The sequence below is a fragment of the Anguilla rostrata genome, chromosome 2 (genome assembly GCF_018555375.3).
Source record: "Anguilla rostrata isolate EN2019 chromosome 2, ASM1855537v3, whole genome shotgun sequence".
Taxonomy (NCBI): domain Eukaryota; kingdom Metazoa; phylum Chordata; class Actinopteri; order Anguilliformes; family Anguillidae; genus Anguilla; species Anguilla rostrata.
This window is the reverse complement of record NC_057934.1, coordinates 59,946,063-59,966,675: the sequence shown is the minus strand read 5'-3', so window position 1 is coordinate 59,966,675 and position 20,613 is coordinate 59,946,063. Positions and strand designations below refer to the sequence as shown.

At 45.7% G+C, this 20,613-nt stretch overlaps 1 protein-coding gene across 1 annotated transcript; it reads right to left on the bottom strand.

Moving 5' to 3' along the window:
- Positions 1-6,382: 6,382 nt before the first annotated feature.
- pmp22b (peripheral myelin protein 22b) lies at positions 6,383-19,754 on the bottom strand. The gene is made up of 5 exons (XM_064323515.1): positions 19,595-19,754; positions 18,438-18,529; positions 17,872-17,965; positions 10,892-11,032; positions 6,383-8,622 (listed from the first exon to the last, which is right to left on the bottom strand). Exons 2-5 carry the CDS (start codon positions 18,513-18,515, stop codon positions 8,462-8,464), a joined length of 474 nt encoding a protein of 157 aa, XP_064179585.1. The 5' UTR covers positions 18,516-18,529; positions 19,595-19,754; the 3' UTR covers positions 6,383-8,461.
- Between the last annotated feature and the right edge of the window lie 859 nt (positions 19,755-20,613).

Sequence of the window (20,613 nt, the reverse complement as noted above, 5' to 3'; positions counted from 1 at the left end):
CACAAGGACACAAAACTATAATAAACACCTTCTTTCACATCTGAGGTGACCTCCAACTTGTGTGTGGAGAAAAGGGTGAGATCTTTCTTTTGTGCATGTGTGCGTGTGTTTGTGCGTGAGTGTGTGTGTGACAGAAAACCTGCAACCTATCAAATTTAATGTTCTACTCATGGACATCGATGGGGGACATGTCCTCCCTAACTTTGGGAAAACATCAAATGCCCCCTTCTGAAATACTATAATGTTATATTGGGTGGCACTGTCAGAGAGTCTCCTCCAAACACATTCTAGTGAAAATTTCCTATTTTTTGTCCCCACGCCCCCCCCCCCCCCAAAGTTGAAATGAGATCTATGTCCTTTGAACCATGACTGGAGGTTGGGGGGGGGGGGAGGTTCAGGGAACAGGGGCATAGGGTTGTGGGGTTCACAGGGACCCAGATGGAGATTGGGGGGGCTCTCCTCCCTGGGGGTGCCCGGGAGGTACACTCAATAAAGTCACCCCGCATTGTGGGATGGGCGGAGGTGATGGGTGGGGGAGGGGCGGATCAGATTAACGTGACAGGGGCGAGGATGTGGAGTGTCACTCATCTCACCCCGAGGTGAGACGGGGGCATAGACAGCGTACACTTGTACCCCCTTTTTTTGGGGGGAGGTCAGGCCCCTCTCCCAGTGGTGTCTGAAGGGAGAGAGGGGTCTCTGTGTGCGCTGGTGGAAAGGGGACAGGCTGCCTTCCTCCCTCCGAGACAGAGTGTCTTCAGACAGGCCTTTACGGTCTCCGGTATGGGTACTGTTGTGGGTCACCTTTGATTTATTTGCACAGATGCCAATATTGGTAGTATCATCACTAATTTCAGAAATATAATAGCATTGTGTGATGTAGTGTGTGTGTGTGTGTGTGTGTGTGTGTGTGAGTGAGCGTGTGTGCGTGTGTGTGTGTGTGTGTGTGTGCACATGTGTGTGTGTGTGTGTGTGTGTGTGTGTGTGTGTGAGCAGTGAACCACACTAATGTTCCTGTGCAGTCTGTCAGGGGGTCAGTATTGCCGCATGAATGCATACTAATGTGCTGGTTGAAATAATTGATTGATTTGTATCAAGTTAATGGTACATGACCTTATTAAAAAATGACTAATGCCAGCTCAGCTCACTCTGCCATTCATGAATCTCTGCACACACTATTGAGCCATAAAGATCCCATAATGGGACAAGACAGGACGCTCTGTTAACATTGATGTTCATAAAGATTTAATAGATTAAGATGGAGCACTTGAGCTTTTACATTACAGAAGGCAATGTGCACACATACTCGTGTACACACACACACACACACACAGGAAAGAAGCTCTGTCCCTTTTCTCTACACACGACTGGGAGAGACCACACAACATTAATAAACACCTAATGTACAAATGGTCAACAAACACTTTAAAGACTAGGTTTTCTAGGTTTAAAATTTTTTTTTCTTTTGTCAGCATTCTATTCCATTGCTTTCAGTTAGACGTAGTGAGCGTTACATCTGCATTAGAATGTCCAGTTAAGAACATCCCAATCACATATCTGTGATCTTCCACCCTAAAGGCTTAATGATCTTGAGCTGTGATGTGAGTCTTTGCTCGTTTAGTCACAGGCCGGTTGGCATTCAGAGTGCCCCTGTTACTTCTCATTGCCTGCATGGTCCAGGTGTCAATCTTCAGTATTTTAAATGCATGGAAAAAAATGAGTCAATCCACTTCAGGTTGAGATAGATATTTTGCATAATATAATAGACCAAAATTTAATTAGATAGGGCATCCAATCTCCTTCTCCATTAGATCTCATGGTGGAAGAATTTCATACCATACTTTTTTCAAATGTTTTAAAATGCAAAGCCTATATTGCCTGTACCTATGACTGATCATACGCACCTGTCTTTTGAATGTGTTTTATATGTGTTTTACATGTACATGCAGGTCTCTCTTGAAAAAGAGATCTCGATCTCAATGAGATTACCTGTTTAAATAAAGGAAAAAATAGAATAAAATGAAATAAAATTAGGATATTTAAGTCTAATTTTGGTCTTGGACATAAGCAAGCAAGGTGGCAATGATGTAATTTTTTTATTTAAATTTACTTATAGAAGATAAGATTATGTCATGATCATTTCTTTATACCTTACTGTTATACATGCTTGTATATTTAAGTGGATATAGTTAAATGTAAATGTATATATGTGTATATAAATGTGAATAAAAAATGTGCTGTAAGTCCTAACATACATTTTATCAGGAGAATATAATATATATATAAGTAAAACTTTTGTGGGCATCTTTGAGGTACACTGTACTGATAGCTTTTCCCAGCTATTCATTCAAGCAATTTGTTTGCTGAGCAAACAGGGTTACATATTTAAAAGCACGGCTATCAAAATTGCTTGCACTTCTTATTTTGTTTTAAAAGAACATAATTTTACCAGAGGACAATTCATTCTCTAATCTGACCACAAGGGGGAAACATTTTTCACACAACAATAATTCTCCATACTCATTCCAGTAGGTCGAGAGAAAAAAAAAAACATCATTACATTCACAAGAAATAAATAATGCGTTTACTTATGCTGCCCAAAAGCATTGTAAGTGAAATTTTGTTTAAAAAAATAATAATAAAAAAAAAAATAATAATAATAATAATTGAAGAGGCAGCTGTACATGACCACTGCTGGACATCCTGTGATGTTGGTGTTTTTCTGTGCAAAAAACACTGGATGGCGCCATTTCTTCACCCACTGGGGTTAAGAATCGAGACAAACACTATCAAGCGGATTATATTTGCAGGAATGTTGTGGCTATCGTGGGGCGGCCGTTAGCCCAGTGTCCTTGTTTTACCCGACGCTATTTCAAGTATGAATGGAGGAGAAGCCGTAGGTTGGCGTGACCTTTCCAATCTGCGACGAGAAGATCACGAGCCTTCACAATAGGAAATTCACAAAGTCATCGTTTCTGACGTGCAGAATTGCGCCTGGTTGTCTTGAATTTTTCATTATGACGGTACCGGGATATTACCGGGTACCGTGCAGCACGCAGTACGATTTGCGAATGCCCGTGGAACGAATCGTATAAGTAAGCAAGGCCATTCCATTATTTAAGAACCAATTCTTAAACTCATATTAAGAAAACAAAATTCATTATGTATATGGACATATTCATGGCTAGATTATTTATGTAAACGGTTATGGCCTTATTTGTTTGATGAATAAAAAATGCAAAGCAAAGTGTACATATGTCTAAACACACTAATTTAAAAAAGCATGGTTATTATTTAAGGGACAATTTCACAGGCTACTTATAACAAATCAAAAAGCATTATGTATATGCATATGTTTATGACTAGATTATTTCTATAAATGAATTTTGCCTTAATTGTTTAATGAACAACAAATTTAAACTGCACTTAAAATTTATATTGTGGATGTGTATGTACCAAGTGACGCACACCACACCACTTTAAAAATACTTAAAATGTTTTTTTTTTTTGATATATAAATTAATTCAGAATTTTTCTTATTCAGTTCATGTATAATTTCATTTCCCCAGTCAAATCACATGGTCCAATAAAAAGTCCATTACAAATAACTGCCCTCAAACTTTTTAAATGACTTCTGAACTGAACTTTTAAAATATAAATCCCATTGTGCCGAAATGCATTTAGAACACGCGGCAGCGCTCTAATCCCGTAAATGGGCACTTAAAGCCTGACTGAACGGCTAATGCAGTAATGGCTCACAGGAGACAAACAACCGCGTTTGTGCGTTCTGCTTAGTGTGTCCTGCTGTGCTCCCCCCTCCCCCCTCTCCCCCCCCCCCCCCCATTCCTGGTAATGCTGCTGTCCTTTAGCTGATTCCCTGCCAGGCCCAAACTTTACCACGGCAAACTGTGCTCTACCACGTTATTCAATAATAATAATAACAACGACAATAATAATAATTATTATTATAATAATAATTTAAAAAGCACTATTCTTAGTGTTGGCTCATTGTGACACACAGGAGCCTGTAAATATTTAAAATGGTAAAAAACCCGAAAATAAACCACTTCAGGTACACTGCATGCTCTAACATTTCAACGTCAAATAAGGAATCTATTTAATGGTGTCACACGTATCTTCCTGTCTGTTGGTGGAGGATTGACTTATGCATTTCATTTTCGCATTTGGATACTGTTCATTGAAAGAGAAGTCTGGTTAAATAAGTTTCAATATTGTTCCTTTAATATGAAAGTCTGGTTAAACAAATTTGAAGTCTATTGCTGTCTGTCTTCACCGGCTGTTCAAGCTTGAATAGATTTTCAGGGCAAAATTACCATATTTCCTGTGTTTTATTCCTGCGTGTGAAATTATTCACATAAGACAATCGCATGGATGTGATAAATAATGTATCATGTAAGAGTCATTTGCAACAAAAGCATGTTAATGCTTTCTCAAGTTTACACTGTTCAAGAGACAACCAGCCACTTTAAATGAAGCACGGGGATGTTTCGTGGTTGTAAGCAATATCCTTTATTGTCACTCATTTGAATTGCATTTTAACACGAACACAAGCATTACTTAGTTGGGCGGCCAACCATAACAGTGCTTGAAACCAGGGGACAGAGATAAGCTAGCCTTCATTAGAGATGCTCATTCCCTTCCAACTAGACATGCACACTCCAACCCCTTCAGTAATCAGCAAGCAGGCAAATAAAAAAGGTTTTCCGATGACCTTCCATTTACTTCTGTGCTTTTCAAACTTCTGGACGTAGAAATCTAGCTATGCAGCAAGTCATGACTATGGACTGGATAAACAGTAAACCACTTAAAGTGGCTGCTGGGCTCTGTAGACTAGAATGGAGAAAGCTGGTCTGTCCTGTAACCGTACTGGTTGGGAAGAGGCAGAGACAATCAAATCTGTGAGCTTTGGGGTCACGCAACAACTAGAGCAGTAGGGCCCAATCATGTGCCACGGATTTCTGAGAGAATCCAGGTTTTCATTCCAACCGATCGCTGCACCTGCTGATTGCACTAATTAACACACCTTCAACCAGAGAGGAGGGAACGAATGAGAGAAATAAGCAGATAATGTGATTGGACGGAATGGAAACGTGCATACACTCAGCTCGCCATGGCACGTGATTGGGCACCAGCTGAACCAGAGCAAAAGGTGGGTCAAACCAAGGGATCGGAGGTCTTAACATGACAAGCATAGCGCTTCCCACATTTGTACTGTACTGTACTGACCATATGGCCTGGCTTCAGAATAGATTTTCTCTGACTGAACTGACTTTAAAATGTAATTGTTGTTTTTTATTCTTCTTCTTCATAAACACGTTTCTTTGTGAGTTCTGCATTAACCTAAAATGAACTCAACAAAATGTGTTAGTGAAGAAATGTTGGGACAAATGTTTACTGAATTCAGGCCTCTTAAAACTTTAAGCCGCTTAGGTCCATCCTGTCTGCTAGTGTCAAACCTACAGTATACTCGGATGTGCGTCTGGTAAACTACGTCCTGCAGGTTTTCACTCCAACTCTAACAAAGCACACCTCATTCAAATGCTAATTAGCAGAGTAAAGTGTGCAAAATTAGGGTTGGAGTGAGAACCTACAGGACGGTAGATCCTAAGAGAATGGCCTCTTTAAAAATCTGCACATTCGTGTCGGTTGTTGTCCGATTGTTACTTGGGTGTCTCAATGACCACAGCCTGACATTTTAATTCATGGTTTCATGCACGTACGTTCCCGTTTCCATAAGGCATGTAACACAAAAATGTAAATCATCTTTGCGAAGTCCTATAAGGTTACAGTGATGGCAACACGGTGGGAAAACATCCACAGAGCTGTCCTTTGCCTCAGACCCAGCGATCTGGCTCACACTGAACGGGGCTTCGGTACCGGCACGGATTCGGACAGTCCGTCCGCAGCACCCGGGAACACAGACGACCAGATTCCCACCGTCGGTAACTCTACCCGCGCGCCTGGAACACGCGGCCCCTCTCTCCCAGCGCGCATCGGACGCCCCGTGCGCAACAGGAGCCAGACCGCGGCCGCGTTTAAAATTCCTGACATTCGGGGACCCCCCGGCTAAGGTGACGGAATCTGCCCGACTCCCGAGGTTCAGGAGCGAAGCCGCGTGTCACGACCGCGGCGGACAGAACGCTTGAACGGTTTTCGACTGCGACAGACGCCGACACAGAGAGGTGAACAGGGTGACAAAGGCAAGGGCGAAAGCACAGTTCAGAGACGCAGGCGCGGCTACATTATACACACAGACACACAGCGGCGAACACAGAGCAGTCAAAGAGAACAGAGAGGCTCAGCACGTTCATCGACACATAGCATAGTATAGAGGGTACAGATTACATTTGGCCACACAGATAGATAATTTGCATTCACTTTAATAGCACACACTTATCTAAGTTCAACCAGATGTACTTTACATGGGGGGGGGATCCAGAGGCCTTTTATCTTTAGTTTTTACTACAGTTCCCGTTTGTGCATTCTCGCAAAAGTCTTCCACACAATCATCCCCGTCGGGTCGCTTTACAGCACATAAAAACCATGGAAACAGGTAACTCGTTCACCGCGACGGCAATTTGGGTTTCTAGTGGTCATTTGGGCTTTGCCTCCTGCTGAAAAGGAACACACAATTACACATAATTATCTCTAGACAGGCGTATCTAATTCATTGTTTATTTAGTCAATTCGTTTGTTAGCGTTTTCAAGGATTACAGTCGACTGATACTGGCACAACATCACAGTATCCTTTTTTCCCCCGAATGGAACAGCCAGACTCCATAATTCAAGTGGGTTTCAGAGAACACATTCGTCATCAGAACGAAAAAGACAGGTTTCACGTTTTTTTCACCTAAAATGCAAAACCGCAAGTTTCCCAATCTAAATATCCTTCCTCTCATAATACAGTATTTTGATACCATTTCCCCCCCCTCTAAATTTTATGCCAGATTTGATTTGGTATAATGCCCTCGCAGTCGCTACACCACCCTCGAAATGGGCCGGCGTCTAATTATAATTGCTGGTCAGGTAAAAATAATCACACAAAGAAACATCTTATGAAAGAGAGAACCAAACATTAATCGAAACTAAAGCCGTTGTAGTTTTTTTTAAGCCCACAATTGGGTCTCCTCATCGTGCCACCAAAACATTACATGCAGTCGTACAGTAAAATCAACGAAACAATGCAGCTCTTTTAATACTGACGTTTGAAATGGCAATACAGTTTTAAGTGAAAGAGTAAAAGAAAATAACAGGTGATGAAAAATAAAAATGGACAAATTATGAGCCCCACCCTCACTCTCAAACATGTAGCTTAACTTACACGTAAGGCCAACATTCTTTTAATGTTTTTATTTAAAAAATAAAAATAAAAGAAACGAAAAATAAAACGAAAAGAAAACTAAACAAAAAAAGAAAGAGAAAAAGAAACTTTAGTAAAATCCTTTATGTACATAAGCAGTTAGGCACAAGTACATTACACTATCAGACGTTCCACCTACTGCATGTTAAATCAAGTTATTCAACTCTAAATAAGGCTAAATGGCTATCAATAATAGGAATGGTAAATATATAGCACCATTTTTGTTGTTGAAAAAACAAACCTTGAAAAAATTTTGGCTTATTACATACAGAAAAAAACTGAAAAAACTGTCAAGCTACCTTTTTAATGGTTTATCCTAGCAATCTTGTTTGGTTGTTGCTTCTGTATTTCTCCTCAAATAAGCACTGTTAAAACACAAATTCCCTCCTGCCTTCTAGTTCATACATGCACTTTGGTTAAAATGGTTCAAAAATTTATTTAAACTTTTTTTTCTTTTTTTTTGGGTGGGGGGGGGGGGGTAATTTAAAGAAAACTACACACAAATAAAACAAAGACTCGTTACTTCACCATTACATTTTTAGGCACTTAATTAGCTAAACAAAGTTCATCAAAGGAGAATCTTTGTCAATATAGCAACACAACAATACTATGTACATATATGTAAAAAGTGTTATAAATAGGGTTTAAACCATAGATACTATATACATCTTCAATTATAACAGTATTTGTTGTTTCTGTTTGTGTAAACCCCTCCCTGAATCCCCAAACCTCACTCCCCCCCATTCCCCCCCAGGGATAATAAAATAGACACAGAACACTCACTGGTTTCTGCCTTTCAAACAGAAACCAGAGAGGAGCTCCACCAATCACAGGGTATGTTGGTATGAACAAACCGATCAAGGCTGATGGTGATTGGTGAATACTTACTTCTGAGGAGCCTGTAGAGTAAGGCGACAATCGTGTCTTGTCTTATCCCTACTTTAATATCCCTGACCCCATCCCCCCCCCCTCCTACCCCCGCCCAGCCACCCTCAAACTGGTGTCAGTGAACTTCTCTGTGGACGCAGTACGGTACGGTAGCACGGAAGCTCCTCTTCAGCTAGTCTCCGTGGCGACGTGATCTCATTCGCGCTTTCTCAAGATGACGTAGATTAGGCCGCTAATCAGGGCGAGGGGGAAGGCCACCCAGGCCAGGATGTAGGCGAACCCGAAGGACATGAAGTCCGGCACCCAGGTCGGACTCATCACCGTGTAGATGATGGCGCCGGTCATGACGAACAGACCTGCGGGGAGAGCGAATCGATTAGAATCTGGGCTCCTCATCGGTCGATATCGCTAAAACAGGCAAACATTTCATAACATAGTACAAATAACACGCAATCCGCCCCCTGAAGGAGGGATGAGTTATGCTGTGTGGGAGTTCTTTATTGGTAGTGAGATAGGGAATCTGTGACATGGTGGCAGCTGCTGAAATAAAAGGTGTAACAAACGGTGGAAGTATTAAGCTTGCAAGGCTTTCCTCTGACTGACTTGTGTGTGTAAATTCTGTAGCTGTAGAGAGTTAGCCCAGTGAACATTTCTGTGGTGAAAAGCCATCCAGGCATTCAGGTGAAAACCTGGCAAAATTTGGTTAAAAAATAAAAGTTTTCTAGCCTACCAGGACATAGCCAGGCTATATTCTGGTATAACCCTGAGCTATATTGCGGTTAACCTCATCCAATTATGTCAACACATCTCTCAGCCTAGATGTGCACCCCTCTAGATGTCTAGATTCTGACTTTTGCTCACCGGGAGAGCACCACGAACGTGGTTCGACGCTGGTTTAGAAAGCAAGCCACCGGTGTGACGTGTTTTTTTTTGTTTTTGAGTTTCACGGGGACGCGCGTCCTGGACTGAACCGGGACAGAGGTGCGACTGTGTGAACCCCGGGCCGGAAGCGGGCGAGGGGTTTTTTGGATCCCGAAACCTGCCAGCCCGAGGGCGGCCTGCCCACGGGCCCATCAGCGGTGACATTTCGGCTTGTGTCAGCGCCTCTGTCCCCGGAGCCAAAACCGGGGCACGTGGGCGCCCCCACCCCAAAGTTCCGCTCCGCTCTGTGTGATTCTGGCCTGCTGGCACTCCGCGGGCACAGAGGGGAACATTCATACTGTACCAGCCAGTAGGCCGGGCACAAGCTGCCCAGGGACCAGTGTGAGGGCCAAAGCCACAGACTGGCATGACTGTACCTCCTACTGCAGAGGGCTTTGTATACAAACACTCAACACACACACACACACACACACATACACACAACATCTGGGCAGCACATGTACAGAAATACCCCTCCCCCACCTACGAACAGACACACACACACAATGCTCACACAAGCACAACATCTGGGCGGCACATGTACAAAAAATACCCCTCCCCCCTCCTACACACACACACACACACACACACACACACACACACACACACACACACACACACACTCATACACACACAAAGATAACCGGGCACACTCGCAGACAAAGCATATTCTACTTTTCCACCCGCACTCCAAAACAAAAAAATAAATAAAATTAGCCATGCATGTGCCCTCCAAACATCTCTTTCTCTCGTGACAAAGAGCACGGTCAGTTTCCTTTTTTAGCCCTGCCGTGCGCAGGGCTGGAGCCCTGAGTCTGTGTTTACTCTACCCCCCCTCGCGCGTCTGTGTTTGTGCAGCCGGCTGCGGTGGAGCCGGGCCCGTCCGCCGTCGCCGCGGGCGACAGATGGGAAGAGCGTTTCGAACCAAACAAAAGGGCGGGAACCGGGAGCCTCGTTTATAATTCATAAAGAGCTGCAGGGCTCACGCTGTCCTCTCGCCCGTTAGCGAAGGCTAACGGGGCTCCAACGAGGCGTAGCAAACAGAGGCCCGATGCTTCTGAAGCTTACCACTGCGGCACGTGGCAGTTTATCTGAGGAGTAAGGAGGGAGCGACAGACAGGAAGGAAGCCCAACGCAGACAGGAAGTCTCAGAGGTTTAGGAGCCTCGGGTGCTACCCGCACAGGTACCTAGCTACGAGTGCTACCCGCTTTAGCGCTCGTTACTGTAAAGATATTTAATATCTCCAGAGATTCTTGCGCAGCTGCGTGCGCGGCCTTCGTGTTTGCCGCAAACGCCTTCGGTCCGATGCGTATGAGATTATCCTTTCCAACGCAGACAACGAATTAGCTATTCCCTCAAATCTGTCTTTGTCACAAACTCGTGAACGGCGAATTAGCGAGTATGCCAAGGGCTGCAGTTACTGTAGGCACGACAATGGCCGTCTTCATTGCAAAACTGTGAGTCGGCGTTCCACAGTCGCATAAATTAAAGCCAGTGGAAACGCAGCCAAAAATATGTCGTAGAACTTCATTTGAGTTTGGGGCGTCAAGGCTGGTCCTGCTTGATAAGGCCCCTGTATGTAAATATGTAAATAACACTGTTTGGAAATCATCCCGGGCATTCCGTCCGTTTCCACGGTTACGGAGCGTCACAGACGACAGGGCGTGGGGGAAGGGGGCGGAGCCGCGTGGAGCCGCACTTACTGGCCAGGATCTGGAAGATTCCGGTGAGGAAGAAGCGGCCACCCTTCTGCAGGGTGAAGAGCTGGCAGAAGAAGAGGAAGAGGGAGAGGAAGCTGAAGATGATGGATAAGATCATGAGCGCTTGGACTGCCTGGATCCATTCTGTGAGAGAGAGAGAGAGAGAGAGAGAGAGAGAGAGAGTAATTAAAACCTCCAATGAGTTTTTCATCATGTTTCACCACTCTTACAATACTCGGTTATTACCCTACAAAACTTGTTTATTCCTTATTAAACAAATGATATTTAAGTGTGATGACTTGCTCTGTGTGCTTTGGACCTGTTTTTTGTCATTAAAAAGAAAAAAATATATATTATTGCAACTAAAATACATTAAGTATACTGAAATATCTTTCAACATACAGCATTCACTTAACGTGCAACATTTCTTCAACACATTTGTGCGCACTTATGTCCATCCAACATGACTGTGAACTTGCTTCACCATGAACATGGGGAAAAGCCGCCAGATTCATCAACAGTGGATTGTGGGTAAAACTGCCATGCCGAGAAAGGTACTCATAGGTTCACTTGGCTCAGAGGGACTAAGAGGCAAGACAGTGCTGTCAAACACAGGGCCCAAAGCTGCAGACAGCCAATAATGTTTCGCTCATATGAACTGATCAAACTTCACCTCACTGAGACACAAACATGGAAGCCTGTGCTTTTAACCTTCAGCAGTCCAAGGTCACGTAGAAGCAGATATTCTGGGCTGAAGCTGACACCTGTCATGAGGTGACCACTCTCTCTACAGGAGGCATCGATTCACCGCGGGGTGGGGGTGGGTTTGGGGGAGGGGGAGGGGGAGGGGTGAAGTTTTCTGCCCAGAATCACTCGTCTCCGTGGTAATGGGTGTTCTCTTCCTAAAAGCACTCCATCCGATATCCCCCCCCCCCATGGCACAGGATGCCGGCCCGCCATATCGACCAGGGAGGAGCCTCAGCGTCCCGGCACAAAAGCGGAGGGAGAAGGGGGCCGTGCATCGTTCCCGTAACTTAACCCTTCGCAGCGGCGGACTCCGGACGTGTTGCTTCCTGCGCGGAGTACTTCGCGCTCGGACCCGAAAGGGCCGCGTACACGGCCGCTCCAGCGTTTCCTGTCATTCCCCCACGAGAACAACAACCGCACCCCGCAAGCTGCCAAGCCTGGAAAAACTTCCACGAAGGCGGCGTCCGATAACGGAAACGTCCGTCCGGAATACGGCGCGGCGTGCCGAGGGGCGGTTCTGAACGGGAAGGCGTGGCTTCGCGGAATCTTGGAGCTCTGGGGCGTGCTTAAAGGGGGCGGAGACTAACGCAGAGGAGCGTGTCTGTGCTCACACTCTGGACCTGCGGGCTACGTTAGCGAGGTAGCTGCTGACACACTGGGTGCCTCACTTCACTGCGGCCCTCGTGAGTCTACGGTCTGCTGTAGCTAAAAACAAAAACAAGCGAGGCAAGTGTGCCAATGCGCAGGCTCAGATTCAGCTCTAACACAATGCACTTTTTCCTGGATTTTGAATTAAGGATTTAAACATGCATGTTTTTTCAGGCGTTCGTTTCAGTAATTACCAGCATTGTTTGGATTGAATGCCGAATGTTCTTAAAGACACTCCTAAAGTTCAGAATCCAAAATGGCACTGACAGGATGGAAAATATTAATAAACTGTGTGCGTGCCATCACTTTTTCCAATCCTAGTGTTTATCTCTGGCCTCTCATTACTAACCGTGGTTAAAGCACAACAAACGCGTGAGAGATTCTCTATTTCTGTTCCTCTCTTTCTCCTCCCCCTCTCTTTCTCACTGGTATGCAGAGTTTGTGCGGTGTGTCTATTTCTTGCTGGGGGGCGGGGGGGTGGTTTGGTTGGGGGTGGGGGGTTAAATCCACGCTCAGGTTTCCTGCAGAAGCTCCTTATCTCCTCAGGACGTTCCTGGCACATGCCTCTTCTCATGTTCAGCTGTGTCTGCGATCCTTTTTTAGCCGCAGAAGGCCTTCCCAGAGTGGCCACAGTCAAAGTTCTACAACAACACGAGGGTAGAGAGGCGGAGGGTGGTGGTAGGGGGGGAGGGAGGGGGGGTGTGTGTAATATTCAGGAAACCAGGCTCCAGGGTTGGACTAAATTCCACCTCAATTCATTCAATTCAGGAAGTTAATCGAAAATGAATGGGTTCATTCTCTGAAATATTCCAGATAATTTGTGACGTAAACTTAATTTCATTCCGTTAACTGGCCTAATTGAAAAGCAATTGGCCACCCTGACACTGCAGCTGCAATATGGACCTGCGCTTGTGAATCTCCCTTCATTCATGAAGGCTTCTGCCACCATGAGATGCACTTTGTCTTGTGTGCGCTTAAACATACAGGGCTTAATAGGGGAAAACAGACAGATGAAAAAGAGGTAAGATCTAATCTGAGGGAAAGATACACAACCATATTATCATAAATTGCATACATTGCAAAATATTAGCATCCATCAAACAAAGTTCCCTAAATCATGAGCGCTCTTAGTGGTTTCAGGAGCGAATGTGTGTGATGTGTTTCAACCAAGAGAAGAAGGTAATTAACAGCAATGTGACTGAAAAGCATTAAATATGCAAAACACACAATATATGAAATGAATCTGCATTAGCCACGCGGTCAGTAGCAATGGAAGCAGTGTGCGCTAAGACCAGACTTCAGCGTTCGGGTTCATTCCCAACAGCTAATCTAGTATCACCCCCATTCATGCTGTCTGCTGCAGTTTTCTGACAAAAACTGACAAACATTCAGTACTGATAGACTGCTTACACGTGTGTGTGTGTGTGTATGTGTGTGTGTGTGTGCATGTGTGTATATGTGTGATGGAGACATTAGTCAGTAAAGGGTGTGTGATGCTCCTAACAAACTAGCCACACTGAGTGTTCCCGCTACATATAAACATATGAATTAAATATAATATGATTATTACATGATCATATTTCTTCCCTGTGAAAAGAGCTCTTTTTTCAACTCACTAAATGATCTCAGCCAATGGCCTCATTAATCATTGAAACACGAGTGCTTTGATGGAGAAAGGTGTATTGATTAGCAGCTAAATCGATCACTAACCGAATCAGTTCAGCTTGTTTGGGTGCAGCGCTTCGTGGAAAAAGTCTTGCTTTTCCCATCAGGCCAAAGCAGTCGAGCACATCAATCTCTCTCTTTGGAGAGCTGCACTCACTGGAGCCATGGCTCTCCCTGCCGCTCATAAATTAACCCGACGCGGCCCCTGTCCCAAACCCAAGTCTGCTCCACAACACTCATTCTCCAGCCCCCCGATTGGCTCAGGGAGCTCAAACGACTTCAGTCCGAGGGTCTGACCCCGCCCAGCGAGCCTCTCCACGCCCGGCGAGCGTTTGAGTCGCCGCGGGATGCAAACGGGAGTCGAGTCGAGCCGCGGCGTGGCGTGGCGTGGCGGGAATAGCGTGCGGTAACTCTGTACGCGTGCGGCGGTGTTGGGGGAACACGCCGTGGCCGTGGCCCGGGACGGGAATGCGGTCTCTGTTTTCCTTTAGCCCTGGAGCGGCATCAGCGGTATGGGCGGCATCTCAAGGCGGTGCCCCTACATTCCTGACCCTCCCCAGGGGGGTAGGGTAGCGGTGGGGGGGGAGGGTTCAATGTCACTCCACTCTCGCATGCTAGCCTCACCAGATTATTCCAAAAAAAATGAACGACAGGGAAATGGGGAAAAGGCAAGACAAGACCAAGAAAATGACTTGACTAGCGGGCTGGCCATTAAGGCCTGGTTTAACCCAAACAGGACCCGTCCCTTCCACCCTGGAATTAAGGAGGGGAACACTGCTTCAGGGCTTCATGGGAAATGCCCCCCCAGCGCAGGGCCTGGGACCGCCAGTCACACACTTCTGCGGTACGTGACGGTCTGAGACTGAGGACACAGCGATTACAGGCTGTAATTACACAGGGCTGCCCAGCCCTGTTCCTGGAGGTCTACTGCCCTGTAGCTTTTCATTCCAGCCCTCATTTGGCACACCTGACTCTGCTAATCAGCAGCTCAGTGAGATCTCTGGCTGTAGAATGAGGTGTGCTTTGTTAGGGTTGGAGTGAAAACCTACAGGACGGTAGATCTCTAGCTGTAGAATGAGGTGTGCTTTGTTAGGGTTGGAGTGACAGCCTGCAGGACGGTAGATCTCCAGGAACAGGGCCGGGCAGATCTGCTCTAATACAATTCAGTGCTGCACATGCACGCTTCTGTAAGTTTCAGAACTCGCAAAGGAACCGTGATAAAAGCACGATTTTAATGCAAAACTTACAGCTGACCAAAATCAATCGCCATTTAACGCAGCTCAAGAACAACTGGGGAATATGTGGAAAATTTCCTTTGGCAGTTGCCTCGACGTGAAAAGTTCCCTCAAAATCGCAGCCAAGATAAACAGATTGATATCGGCGAACGGCGTGTGCGTAAGCCGAGCCCAAAAATAGCCCCGTCCGCATCGGCGTGAGATAAACACACACGTTATCTCTTCCTTCCTGTGTCGGACGGGTACGCCGGGGCGACGTTTCGGGCGACGGGAATGGCCCGTCCAGCGAGGCGCAGCCCTTCCCGGATCGTTTTTCACCCCCAGAACAAACGCTCCGGACGAGGGCCCGGCTCAGGAAAACCAAAGGCTAACAGGAAGAAGGCAGAACGCGTCCTTGTCTCTCCGTTTCCCCTTCCCCGGCATCCCGGGCCTATTTTGAGGGGGGCGGGGCGGGGCGGGGGGCCCAGCGGATAATGGGTTTATCTTCCGACAGTTCGCTCTGTTTTTGCTGGGTGAACTGCCAGCAAAATGTATTTACTGTTGAACTGCCCTGGGAGGAGGGCTGTATCCCCGCACTGTCACACCCAACTGGCAGAAGAGTGTGTGTGTGTGTGTGTGTGTGTGTGTCTGTGGTATACGTATGTGTGTGTGCTTGCATGTGTGTGAGTGTGCATGAGTGTGTGAGCGTGTGTGTGAGTGTGCATGTGTATGTTTGTGTGTGATTGTGCGTGTGATTGTGCGTGTGTGTGTGTCTGTGTGTGTGTGAGAGTAAGTGCGCATGCGTGTGTGTGTCTGTGAGTGTATGTGTCTGTGTGAGTGAGTGTGTGTGCATGCGTGTGTGTGAGCGTGTGTATGTGTGTGAGTGTGCATGTGTGTGTGTGTGTCTGTCTGATCACTCCAAGCTGAAGGTCAGGCTGGCCTGTGGAAGCCCTGATGGACTCTGCTGAAGAGGAACTTAAAGTTCTTATTGTGGAACATGCTGATTCATTCCACATATTTCTGTCTCATTCCACTCCCTTTACCCACGGCTCTGATAGGCTCATTACAGGGCTCCTCTGGCCTCTCGCATTCCGTCCCCTGTACCGCACGTCGCCTGCGGGAGGCGCTGTGGAGCCGAACCCCCCCGAGAGCTCGGGCCACGCCCTGCTCACAGCTCTCTCATTCCTCTCACGTTTCCCAGCCGGCCTGCGTCTCTCCCCTCTGCAGAGCCCAGCGCCAGCTCGCCGCCGCTAGCCCGTAGCGGCGCAGGGTCCGCACTGCGCTCAATCAAAGTGACAACCGCGAACGCCCTCCTCACAGAAACCGCATGCAGACGTGCGGAGCACGACGACGGGACACTGGTCCTCCGTTCGCTGCGAAGCGTGTGTGATCCACAAACGTTTGCAAAAACTATACACACACACAAAAGAAATACAATACACCGAAGCTAATTCACCTACCGAATCTAAGTCACACAGACCTATATCTCTCTGGAAGCTAAGTGGCTGCACAATCATGCAAATATATGTCCAAACAAGGCTTCTGGAAGGTGTGTTTTTAACCCTTTGCAGAGTAGGCATTTTGGAATTATTATTTTTTTCTTTCAAAATTCTACATCAGTGTTATAGAACTAGAACATTGCTTTCAGTTACCACCAGTGATCGTTACATCAGCATTAGAAGGTTCACTTTATAACATTCTACTCACATATTTGTGACCTCACACCTTAAATGGTTAATCAGTATTTGGGAGGGGCTGTGGCACTGCAGGGCTGGAGGATTCAGGACACTAGCAAGGTCCAGCAGCCTGTTTCCATGGTGTTTTCTCAGGGATGTGATGTCACAGGTACAGTGGGAATATGGGGCTGGTGGCTGGCGAACAGACCACGCATAATCCTTGCTCAGTAATGCACCTGGCCACTTAGTGCACTGTTAGTGCCTCATGGACTGAGCGCTTGTCAGAGGTGTGGCTCGGGACCCTGAGGCGGATTTTGTTAATGACCTAACACAGGTTCACCATCTGTTACCAGGGCGTGACCTGGGCAAGGGGCACGCTATGTACCCCCGAAGGGCATCCAAAAACATGTGGGCTCAGGCGACGGTGCCTGCCCTGACACATACTTTAAATAGCCCCGCCCCTCCCCCCCCTTTCCAGACTCCTCTCTCCTGTCTGCAGTCAGGAAGGGGACTGAATATGGACATCACTCCAGGACTATTTATACAGAGAGGGGTCCTTGGACCTTGGGTGGGGGAATGAGGAGAGTGGGGGAGTAAGGAAGGGGTGGGGGGGAATCACTATCTGGACCTGCGCTGCACTTCCACATCCTCTCCCCTAGATGGCAGTGCAGAGTCAGTCTGGACTGCTGGCACACCCAGTTTGCAGAGGGGGGAATGGCAAGCAGGGCTTTGGGGCATTCCCTAAAACTCACTAATACTGCGTACGAAGAACCCCAGCAGTGCTAGGACATCCATTAAACCCCCCGGCAAGAGCTTACCAAAGTCGCAATACAATAAAGCTGCACTATAATCAAACTGCCAACTAATATGCAGCAAACATAAACATCACAAGGTCGAAAATGTGCGTTAAAGATGAAGCCTAGCTGCCTGGCTGCAGCGCCCGCTCAGCGTCGCGCGTAACTGCAGCCCGTCGCGGCTGAGGGCTGGGCGTGACGGCGTGTAACGGGCAGCAGCAGCTGCGGGGCTCACTCACCTCCTGCAAAGGCTGGGTCGCAGTGGTAGCCGACGGCAGACGTGGAGCAGTTTGACCACAGATCCGCGCTGCTGGTCGTCCCGACGGTCCAGGACTACCGGATGACACAGCACAACCGCACGGTTTACATCAACCACAGCGACCACACAGTCAAATATCAGCCAGTTTTTTTTTTTTTGTTTTTTTTTTGACATGGTAATATTTCAGGAAAAATATGATTTAAGAGCAACGTGGGTAAATGTACCTACAGCAAAGTTTTCAGTGTAGGATTATTCTAGCAGAGTATATGTGATCCATGCTTGACTCATTTAAACTCTGTTAAGAGTTCATTTAATACTGAGAATATTGCTATGCACTTTTTAATAGGCAACGTTTTAATAAATAGCCTAACAATTTAAAAAAATCGAACAAAGTAATGCTTAACTGGTCAAACTACATGGCAATGCAATAGTTTGAAGCATATATACAAATGTTACAGGTGGCTTGCCCCATGTCAAATTTGAATTTTAATGCAAAATGTGCAATTAATAAATAGAGTGCGAAATAATGGAAGAAAAAATACTCACGCTAACAATAGTCGATATAAAGAGGAGTACCAGAGCAGCAATGTGCAGGATAATGATTCCAAGCAGTAGGAGCAGCATTTTTCCAGGCAGATCTAAACGGAACCGGGGAAATAAACACGTTCAGCTCAGAGCCAGTCGCGCCGTGTCAGAGCACCGCGCAACAGCTTCCACTCAGATTAATACAACGGGGTGTGTCGCTCTGCGTCTGCAGTACCAGCTCGGGACACCAGTCGGCGCGCTTCCTAAGATTTATTTTCACCGTGGAATGTTTATTTCTGTTTCGAAGGAAAAAACGTTCACTGTAAAAAACTGGCGCTCGACATTTTAGTGTAATTTTAAGGCAAAATGTGTTGCGTACCAAACAATTCAAAATTTTATATTTAAAATTATTCTATTTTTTTCGCAGATAGTTTCTAATTTTCAACTATTATGGTCTTCTTCAGTTTTAAAACACCAGGATTTCAAAACTCCAAACCACTGAAAAAAGCCAAGTAAACGGACAACTGTGACATATACGTTATCAAGATATTTTAATACATAAAGAACAAAAAGAGCCAAGCAGAAAACTTTCCACAAATGCGCAGTTTTTGCGGGTGCTGACCGTTACTCTGCCACAAAGCCACCATTCAACCAATACCGCAGTTGCTCAAAACTTTTACTGCTCGCTCAGACAAGTATGACTGCTTTGTAAGCAATTCACTGACTAGACTAAACTAAACCTTTACTTTGTTAATATTTGCAAACACTGAAAAATGATCGCAATTTATCTGCGCATGGGTTTACAAAATACATGATAACAGTCGTTTTGTTTAAAACCATATGAGCTACAACCGAGTGATGCGTCACAAAACACGGTGTATAATCTTTATATTCAACAAGAGCTGTGCATGTTTTTTTCGGCACTACAGGCTTATATTTGGACTCCCACGTAAAACGAATGATGCACGATAAATATACAATTCCATCTTTAAACCTTAAATTGAACAGTGAAATTCTCAATCTTTTCTGCGAGCTTGCCAACTGTAAATTAGGTGAAACTAAGAAGCAGAAGCCCTTAAAGCCATTTAAATATTTTACGCGCGTGCTGTTGTTATTCCTATATGATGAAACTGAATTATCGCAATAATAACGACTGACGGACAGCATATCCAACTTACTCAATGCAATGTGAAACAATTCCACAAAAAATGACAAGCAGATGTAAATGCAGAAGAGCCTTCCCCAAAAGTCCAATGATAGTCCTCAGTCCACAGTCCTCTGACTAGATTGATGCCAGAAGTAGCGCCGCAGTTATAAAGTGTCTCATTATGGAAGAACAACGCCCCGCGTACGTCCCTACGTCAGGGCGCGCCCTTCCCTGACAGCTCGGTTCCCAATATATCCACAAAACACGATGCGTAATTGTGCGGCAAACCCGCTTGGAAGTTACTCACACAGAACGTGCACACAAGTTCATTTATAGAACACTGTTTGGTTCTCATGGATACGAAAAAACACAACGAACTTTGCACTGGTGGTAGTTTATCTGTTATTTGTTTTTACCAACCTAATTTGTTGCCAGGTCTTGTAAACTGTGGTTTACCCGTTTTTATAATTATAATATTTGTATAATTTTATTTTAAGGAATTGGCAAACCAAGAACAGTTGTTGATCCGATAAAACTTTATAACAGATAATTTATTAATTATAGGCTAATTGTCATAATTATAGCATATATGTTTTCAAAAATATTTGTGTATTACGCAGATATTCGGAATATCGACAGATATACAATAGTAGTCATTTAGATTTAGATGTTTAGCAGACATTTAAGGCATCTCATCCAGCTACTCCACCTCCACCCAATGCTGAAAGCGTGAGATCACAACGATGAAGTCACACCGGGAATGGCAAGCGGCAAATTGTTCCAAACCTGAGGAATGACTTGTGCGGATGCCTACCCGTGATCCCCGCTTGCACCGTTATCCGTCCTGTAGTCCTGGGAATGAAGCTCAAACACGTGGGCGTACGGGGGGGTTCTCTTTCCGCCGCTGCGGTCCGCGTGACTCACCACATGTGTGAAAGTGCGGACGGGAATGCCCGGCTCGTCTCCTTTGGGAGGCCCCATGGAATGCGCAGAATGCCGCAGGATAAAGAAACACCCTTTTTTCGGGCCGTACTAGAAAGGATGTCGAGT

Coding starts and splice junctions, on each gene's coding strand:
- pmp22b (XM_064323515.1), bottom strand. CDS start 18,515: ATGCTGCTCCTACTGCTTGGAATCATTATCCTGCACATTGCTGCTCTG. Junction 17,966..18,437: donor TTATATCGACTATTGTTAGC/GTGAGTATTTTT, acceptor GTCATCCGGTAG/TCCTGGACCGTCGGGACGAC. Junction 11,033..17,871: donor CGACCCAGCCTTTGCAGGAG/GTGAGTGAGCCC, acceptor TCTCTCTCACAG/AATGGATCCAGGCAGTCCAA.